We start from the raw sequence: 9,311 nt of genomic DNA, 5'->3' as shown, positions 1-9,311 counted from the left end.
GACTTGCGAAGACCTGTATTATCTTAGAAGTTAGACTTCACGTGTCGTTTATTACCAGGGATCAGTTCACAATCTCTGCAAAATGGTTCGAGGGGGTAGAGACAGTCGGCTTACCTATCTTCAGAATTTGTCATGCGGCGCTGTAGCCGGGTTAACCAGTCGCACGTTCACATCGCCCCTTGATGTCGTGAAAATTCGGATGCAAGTAGGCTCGAAAGAGACTCTTCAGCAAGGTTTCTTGCGATCGTTTGCCAACATTTACACCTCACACGGAGTCAGAGCATTTTGGAAAGGAAATCTTATCGGCTGTTTGCGACTGAGTCCATTTAGTGCCGTCCAGTTCATGGCATTTTCTAAGTGCAAGGTGTTGCTAGCAGACGACACCGGTCGTCTGACTGCGTCGGGAGCGATGCTTGCTGGAGCTCTCGGCGGGATGACTGCGACGATAGTGACTTACCCAACAGACATGGTAAAAACAAGGTTGATTGTGCAGCCTACCGATCGTCAGAGGAGAAGATACAAGGGAATCGTTCACGCATTCAGACTTATTCTCAGGGAGGAAGGATTGCTGGCATTTTACAAAGGGATGTTCACATCATTACTTGGCAAGTCAACAGTTGACAACAACATGATCACGATTGGCTCTATTTCATATTGCTACCACTCTCAGTGTCACACTCGAATATTATCGGAATCGTATCTAACGATTAACGTTACTAACTTTTACTGTATAAGCTGTTATTTTCGGAGGGTTTAATTTTCACGAATTTCGCGAATCACAGTTGGATCGCGAATTTAACAACACGCGAAAATGACTCCATGTGCTGTGTTAGAGCATTTATAACGTAAGCATTGGCGTCAATTCGCGAAATCAATTACATCTCGCGAAAATGTCTATGACCTCGTCATTCGCGAAAATAACAGCGTATACAGTATTTGGTATACTGTCTACACACAACCTGTTGTTATTGTTATTGTTGTTTTTGTCTTTGGCTCATCTGCCCCCACCCCCCTTGCCCCATCCCCAACGTGCGTATAACAGTTAAAACACATACAAAAAAGTTATCATTTTGTACCCTCGATCAACTCACTTCAGTCAGAGAAAAACCCTAACTATTAAACCCCTATCTCAACCCCCTTGTAGGAGTTGTGGGGCGCTGTAACCAGTAACACATACTTGTTAGGGTCTCTTTTTCGGTTACCCCTATCTCAACCCTTTCTATATGAACTGTAGGGGCATTGATAGGACTCACATTCATGTTCTAACTCCAACCCCAACCCTAAACCCTATCCCCACAGGTACAGGCATACCATAGAGCTATAGTACGAAAGTCAGGAGCAGCATATTTCAACATAGAATTACTTAAAGTACTGGGCAAGTGTACTATCATTCTAAGGGCATATTCATGGAGAGTGTACATTATTGATACATGTATATCAGTAGTGACTTTGTGTCATATATTTCTATGTTTGCAAACTATTCTTGATTTGTTTACTTTGTAAACTATATCTGTAACCTTTCAGCCGTAAGTTTGCAAAGTGTGACATTAATATCAAGCATTGTATCATTTGTATCTCCAACTCAATCTAAATCAAAACGCACGATGGCAAAGTATCCAGAAATGAATTGGAATAGTGCTGATGTGCCGGAAGAATTCAAGTTATTCAAACAACGCATGGAGTTATACTTCCAAGACAACGATGTCCAAGACCCAAAGAAGCAAGCAATCAAAATCAAACTTGCAGTAGGAAATGAAGGTTTGCGTAGAATTAACGCATCCGGTCTATCCAATGAGGATCAAGAAAAACCTGCAATGTTGTGGTCTACTCTTGAAGGTCAGCTGAAAGTCAAGCTGAATTTTCGCATCCACAGACTGGAGCTGATGCGATATCGTCAACACGCAAATGAAACTATCGACGAATTTGTAAATAGATGCCGGAGTAAAGCCAAAGAGTGTGACTTTACCGAAAATGAGCTCTCAGAACGCGTGACAGAGCTAGTCATTGCGTCTACACCTATTGAGGCGTTCCAGAAAGATCTTCTAGACCAAACCAAAGGCTACAAGATAGCAAACCTCCTTGATGAAGGCAGGAAATACGAAGCCATAGCCGTAGGCAAACAGTGTCTTCGTTCGATCGAGTCCTCTGCAAGCAACGTAGATGCTCTATCACATAACCAAGATAGACGCAAGAAGTGTGGTAACTGTGATTTGAATCATCCACCACGAAAGTGTCCAGCCTACAGAGACATTTGCAAAGCATGTGGTTCCAAAGGACACTGGGCTAAATGCTGCAGAAAGACAAAACACGGAAAAGTGCTTCGAGGACGAAGTCCAAGCAGAGGACGCCAAGGTGGTAACCGCAGTTTTTCACCACGAAGACAGAAGACACCCACCAGGCAGCCAACCAAACAAAAGGTAGCCGAGTTCTCCAAAGAGCCAGAAGGAGAAACCCAGGAAGATTTTGAGGAATTTAACACTATCATACTGGGAAACGACCTAGACGCATCTATCGATTCTGTGCATCAGAAAGAAGCATTCGTGAAGATTGGAATCATCTGTCCCAGCAAACGTGGACAACACATCTTACATGCAAAGGTCGATACCGGAGCGAGTGGAAATACACTCCCTCTACGGACAATCAAGGCCATGTATGGAAGCAGGTGGCAAGCAGTTGTACACCCGACTTCAGCACGTCTTACCGCATACAACGGTTCCCCGATACATTGTTTGGGCACCCTTCAGATCACGTGCAAGTACAAAGACTCCGAGTGGAGAGATCAACTTTTCTACGTGGTCGATGTCTCAGGACCAGTGATAATTGGACTACCTATGTGCAGTGAGTTACACGTGGTAACAATCCATGAGATGCACCCTCAGAGTCGTAGTCCAACTAACAGACCGTCTCCGTTGAAATCTGTCAAGGACCTGCAAGTGCTCTATCCGCAACAGTTTGATCGTATTGGTAACTTTCGTGGAGAAGCAACACTACATGTCAAAGAAGGAGCTGTCCCCACCATTGATGCACCAAGAAAGTGCAGCGTCCACATCAAAGACAAACTCAAGGCTGAGCTTGACTCAATGGAGAAGCAAGGCATCATCAGACAAATCGACCATCACACCGACTGGTGTAGTTCGATTACTACAGTTCTCAAGAAGGATGGATCCTTGAGAGTATGCCTAGATCCCAGGAGATTAAACCAGAATCTCAAACGATGTCCCCACAAGATTCCGACTCTTGAAGAGGTCAACCCAGCTTTCTCCGGAGCAAAGTATTTCTCTAAACTCGACGCGAAATCCGGATATTGGTCTGTTCACCTATCCAAAGAATCCCAGGAGCTGACAACTTTTCGTACTCCATTTGGCAGATACTGCTACACACGCCTACCTTTCGGACTTTCTGTCAGCCAAGACTTGTTCCAGCAACACATGGACCGTATCGTTGGTCAAGTAGATGGATGCATCTGTATCGCTGATGATATTGCAGTTGTTGGACGTACCGAGGCAGAGCATGACAAAAACCTCCACAGACTGATGGAAGTTGCCCAAAGAGAAGGACTTGTCTTCAACAGTAAGAAGTGTATCATCAAAACTGACAGCATCAACTTCTTCGGCTCTGTATATACCAGAGATGGCATCCGCCCTGATCCACAGAAGATCGAAGACATTCATGCCATGCCAACACCTCAAGACAAAGAAGATCTACAGAAGTGCCTTGGTCTTCTTAACTATCTCGCTCCACACATCGCCAACTTCTCTGAAAAGGCATCACCCTTACGTGAACTACTGAAGCGAGATGTGCCATTCACATGGCAAGACGATCATCAACATGCCTTCAACGAACTCAAGAAAGCGATCTCTGCAGAATCTTGTTTGCAGTACTATGATCCAAGGAAGACAACGATCCTAGAAGTCGACGCATCATCAAAAGGCCTAGGAGCTTGTTTGATGCAAGAAGGCAAACCTGTCGCATTTGCTTCAAAGTCTCTCTCATCGTCACAAGCTAACTACTCCAACATAGAGAGAGAAACGCTAGCCCTCGTGTTTGGAATACAACGTTTCCACACATACCTGTTCGGAAACCAGTTCACTGTCCAAACTGATCACAAACCCTTAGAGATGATCACCAGAAAGCCACTGAGATGTGCGCCACCACGTTTGCAGAGACTTCTCATCAAAATTCAAGGCTATGACTATGATGTCAAGTACAAGCCAGGCAAATCGATGATCATATCAGATGCTTTGAGCAGAATGCCTAATCCAAGCAAGAATCAAGACGTTCCCCTTGATGTCAATGTGGAAGAGATCTGTGAGGAAATCGACATATCACAGATTGACCTTATCTTCTTTGGACAAAAGAAAAGAAATGAGCTGCAACAAGAGACGTCGAGAGATCCTACCTTGCGAGCTCTGTGGCAAATCGTCACGAATGGTTGGCCAGATACAATCAAGGAAGTACCTAGAGAGGTCAGAACATTTTGGCCATACCGCGATGAAATCGGAGTATCAGATGGTGTACTTTTCAAAGGCAATCAAGTCATCATTCCCACAGACCTCAGACAAGACATCCTGAATCAACTTCATCAGGGTCATCAAGGTATTGAACGTACCCGCAGACTAGCAAGGGAAACCGTGTATTGGCCGAACATCAATAAAGACATTGAGCAAATCTCAAAGAATTGCTACGCCTGCCAAGAAAATCAGGTCAAGCAACAAAGAGAACCCTTGCAACCTCACGACATACCAACTTCGCCGTGGACGAAGCTTGGAACTGACTTGTTTACTTTCAACAAGGAAGAATACCTGTTGGTGACCGACTACCATTCAAAGTATCCAATCGTTCGCAAGTTGACGGATACATCCAGTGCGGCAGTCGCAAACATACTGAGTGGTATCTTCAGTCTTTTCGGACCACCAGCAACTCTGATATCAGACAATGGTCCACAATTCGTTGGAAGACCATTCCAAGAGATGTGTGAGAAATGGTCAATTGATCACATTACATCGTCTCCGCGATATCCAAGATCCAACGGACTCGCTGAACGCATGGTACAAACTGTGAAAGGAATCATGACCAAGTGTACCAGAACTGGACAAGACATCCAGACAGCACTACTACATTTTCGTGCCACACCAATCGACTCCAACCTACCATCACCTGCTGAATTACTCTTTGGAAGACCAATCAGGACAACACTTCCAAGTCACCACTTGACCAAACAATCGTCTACGCCTGATTTGTTGTTTCAGAGACAGGAGAACATGAAACACAATCACGACTTGCATGGAGGTAGGGATTTACCACCTCTGCACGTTGGACAGAAAGTGAGAGTTCTGAATCCCAAAGACAACACTTGGCTTCCTGCCGAAGTGAGCAAAGTACGTCAGGAACCAAGATCCTACGAAGTAGCAACTCCCAACGGTAGCATCTTGAGGAGAAATAGATCTCACCTGAGAGAGATGCCAACCGGAACGAAGCCAACAGTTCCAAAACGGGTTCACTTCGAAGACGACGACAGGAGTGAGGAAAGGAGACAACATCCAGACAGAAGACAAAGACAATCTGATAGGAAATCAGTCTCTACCCGGTACATAACGCGATATGGACGTGAAGTCAGACCCCCATCGCGGTACCAAGAGTAATGCAATGCTGGAAGATAAACTAGCAGCATTGTCAGTGTAAATAGTATATTCATTCATTATGTTTAGTGTAGATTTATTTACAGCACATTTGTGTAACCAAGTGATACACATCATTTTATTTCACAAGACAATATTTGAAATTTAAGTCAGGAACCATAACAACTACGACATATGCTACATTTATCAAAATGGTTGTTGCATGCTATATATATATCTGTGTATAACTGTTAATCACATTTATGCATTGAAACTATGATGTAGCTGTTCACTAATTTCACACACAAAAGTTCATCTCAACTGAATGTTAAAAAAAAACAACAAACATAATGTGTTGATGACAATCTGAGTACAAACTCTAATGCTAAATCATTTTGTTTCTATTATATTATATACTATATATACATTCCATATGAATATAATTGTTCCTGTCTCATACAATTAAAGATATCACGAAGATATACGTGATATTATTTGTAAATATGCTGGTGTACGTTAAACTGCACGCATTTTGTGACAATAAGTTTGAATAATGTTATCGTTTTATTCGTCTTATCTTTCGATACCAGATATGTCGAGATTTGTTCAGTATATATGAGAAATGTAAAAACTTATACTGATAAAAAGAATTTCTGGTACATTGCATTTGTGAGACCAGCTGTTTCAAGAAGAATAGATTTTATTTGCCTGCCTGATTGTAATTCAACGTATCTATGCAAATCTCAAACAAGCTTCCTCCATTTTTTCAGCATTCTGTGTTAGAGATTCACATTTATAATACTTGGAAGATCAATGTGAATGTTTTCATAATTAAGTACAAGTGCAGTTTAAAAATATTCGTGATTGTATCTTTTCAGAAGGAGGGGGATGTTGTGTTATATGAGCGCACTACATTTATCACAAGTGTACGCATATTCCATGTATTCTATATTTGAGTGATACGGTCAGAGCAGCAGTCATTACATGACGCTAGTTTGTGATAGTGGATTAAAGTTGTTCATTTTATCGTTAAACAACTATGTCCTCTGTTCATCATTGAATCCGGTCCACTATTACAACAGAACTCTTGCCAAATCAACAAATATCAATGATGTCTTTAAAGGGACTGTACAGTACTGGTTGAGGTGGGGATTCAGGTTTATAACATTAATAAGTGAGATAAGGAAAAACCTCTTATGAAATATGAAAGAGCATGTAATTTTAAGAAGGATTCAACATTTATTTGATGAAAATTGGTTTCCAAATGGCTAAGATATCAAAAAAATTGAAAATAATAGAAGGCGACAGGCCACGCCTTTTATTAGGATCTCTCTGTTTCACCTTGTTTTTGGATATCTCAGCCATTTCAAAACCAATTTTCATCAAATAAACTTTTGATACCCCTTAGAATTGCATGCTCATTGACATCTCATAGAGTGGTTTCTGAATATCTCGCAAAACATTAAAAGCTAAATCCTCACCTCAACCAGAACTGTGTACATACCCTTTAAATGAAGAAAAAAAAGAAGATTGAATCAACATCTGAGTTACCTTTGAAAATAAATCTTTCCATAGGCTCCATACCCTTCAGTGCTGGAACGTTTGCTGCCTATGAGTTTCTGGACATGTTTTCTTCCAAACCTCGCTACATGCTGACTCCACTGGAGAACTTCATCAATGGATGCCTTGCTGGTGCTATTGCACAGACACTGTCTTATCCATTCGACACAGTCAGGAAGAAGCTGCAGGTAGAGATTCTCATCCATAGACGCTACAATTTCTCTCTTCTTTCTTTCTTTAAATCAACAACAACAACACTACAATGATATCATCTGCTGAGAACCAGAGGGGCGCTGTCGCGTTCTAAGATTTTAGCATTTGAAAAAAAGAAAATTATACAATTGATTTTCATCAATAAAAAGTTAATTTAAATCAAAAGTGGGTAGATGTATACATTATTCCAAATATGAGGTAAAATAGCACCCATGCGGTGTTAATTTTTAGCATTTTACTAGACATGAAAATAATTAGAATTGACAGCATAGTGTATCGCAAATGGAGCTCTAATACATGATACCAATAACTCAATACCCCATCCCCCTCCCCCCCCCCCCCCAAAAAAAAAAAAAAAAAAAAAAAAAAATTGCGATAAAGCCCTTCTGGTTTTTGATCAATGATATGCCAATTTTATTCTATTTTACAAAAATGCAGAGTTGCTTGTTTCTATGAGATTGTGCACTGTATTTCAAAATGAGCTGTTTGAAAGATTTGATGTGGGAGAGTAGTGAGAGGGATTTCATACCATCTTCAACTTTCCTTCTCCAATGCCTTGTATCAAATGTTGCTTATGAATTCCGGTCTAAAAGGGTTTGATGTTACAAATGTTTTTTCTTCCTTTTTTTTCCCCAGGCCCAGAGCAGAGTGATGAAGAATGGAGGTGGGGTAGATCTGAATTTCCATGGCATGGTAGGATGCTACAGAGCTATCAAGACGACATACGGCTGGCAAGGATTCTGGCGAGGAAACACAGCAAATCTATGCAAGGTGGGAGGGGGGTCTTTGATATTATTTCTTTGTAAACACCATTACATAAAATGAAGGATGGAAAGAGGCAGAATCTGCAGAATGATTGATAAGTGTGGAAACAAAGTGGCATTTCAAACATTGTGGTGAGAACATTCTCTTTATACCCCCACCCCCCCCCCAAAAAAAAAGGGGGGGGGGGGAAAGATCATTATTATGGACTGTTATATAGGATAGTCAAAGAAATTTGGCAGTAGCACACACAGCCAACATGAATTTCTCATTTTCAAAGCATCACCATTAAACCAAACGTAAGATGGTTGTAATAAATTCACAACCGACTGTACACAACTTTAGTGTCTCATGTCCACAACATATACCAAAATCACATCCCCCAACATCATTTTTGCTGCTTTTCTAATTTGCCATTATTTTGCGAACCCTGACACATGCACAATAATGTGTGCGTATTTCATTCTGTTTTGTTTTGTTTTGTATTGTTAGTTTCTTTTTCCATAATATATGTCTAGTGATGATGTGATCTTGGAAGACCACTGCAAATGGTCCACTATCACATACAATTAATTATCCATTTTAATACCAACTCAACTGGTATATGACCAACTTATATAATATTAGGGATTATAAGAGAGTCCGTACTCAAATGCAAATTTGAAATGAAATGATGAACATTTTGTGTATTGCTTTTTTTCTATTCCCCCCCCCCCCCCTTCTCTCATGCTCTTTCTCTCTCTTTCTCTATCTTCCAGATAGCACCCTATGCTGGTTTCATGTTCATGACATTTGAGGCCTGCAAGAAGGTTTTCCTCTACGAGAATGGCTACACAATATCTCCCTACGATGCCACCCCCATCTGCGGAGTGGACCAGTCCATGAAGCCAGGGGAATTGAGGATGTGGAAAGACCGACACAGTTGATACCATTTTAGCGTTTTGGAGGTGTTATCAGTGCCAATAGATGAGGGAATGTGCAGCAGAGAATAATGGTGATAGTCGATATGCAGCTCAATGCACAGCTGTATTATGCAAAGATTGCCTCTTTGGAGGTGCATTAAAGCACTTGACATCCCTACAGGAGTTATATTTTCCTGAAGAGATCATATCTTTGAGAAGCGCTTCACACTATGAGGGCAAGTATTTTTTTTTTTGG

The 9,311-nt window shown here is 41.3% G+C and overlaps 1 protein-coding gene across 1 annotated transcript; it reads left to right on the top strand.

Moving 5' to 3' along the window:
- Positions 1 to 82: 82 nt before the first annotated feature.
- LOC139737343 (solute carrier family 25 member 43-like) lies at positions 83 to 9,079 on the top strand. Its single transcript, XM_071648021.1, has 4 exons — positions 83 to 605; positions 7,194 to 7,366; positions 8,028 to 8,162; positions 8,912 to 9,079. Exons 1-4 carry the CDS (start codon positions 83 to 85, stop codon positions 9,077 to 9,079), a joined length of 999 nt encoding a protein of 332 aa, XP_071504122.1.
- The last annotated feature ends 232 nt before the right edge of the window (positions 9,080 to 9,311 follow it).

Source organism: Diadema antillarum, unplaced genomic scaffold, assembly GCF_040938485.1.
Source record: "Diadema antillarum isolate AM-2024a unplaced genomic scaffold, OU_Dant_1.0 seq00000690_RagTag, whole genome shotgun sequence".
NCBI classification, from domain to species: Eukaryota; Metazoa; Echinodermata; class Echinoidea; order Diadematoida; family Diadematidae; genus Diadema; species Diadema antillarum.
The sequence above is the reverse complement of the archived record's forward strand: the minus strand, read 5'-3'. Positions and strand labels throughout refer to the sequence as shown.

Bases quoted from the DNA above. Each gene is read 5' to 3' on its own strand.
- LOC139737343 (XM_071648021.1), top strand. From the start codon at position 83: ATGGTTCGAGGGGGTAGAGACAGTCGGCTTACCTATCTTCAGAATTTG. The intron at 606-7,193 runs GCAAGTCAACAG...ATCTTTCCATAG, and splicing joins GATGTTCACATCATTACTTG to GCTCCATACCCTTCAGTGCT. The intron at 7,367-8,027 runs GTAGAGATTCTC...TTTTTTCCCCAG, and splicing joins CAGTCAGGAAGAAGCTGCAG to GCCCAGAGCAGAGTGATGAA.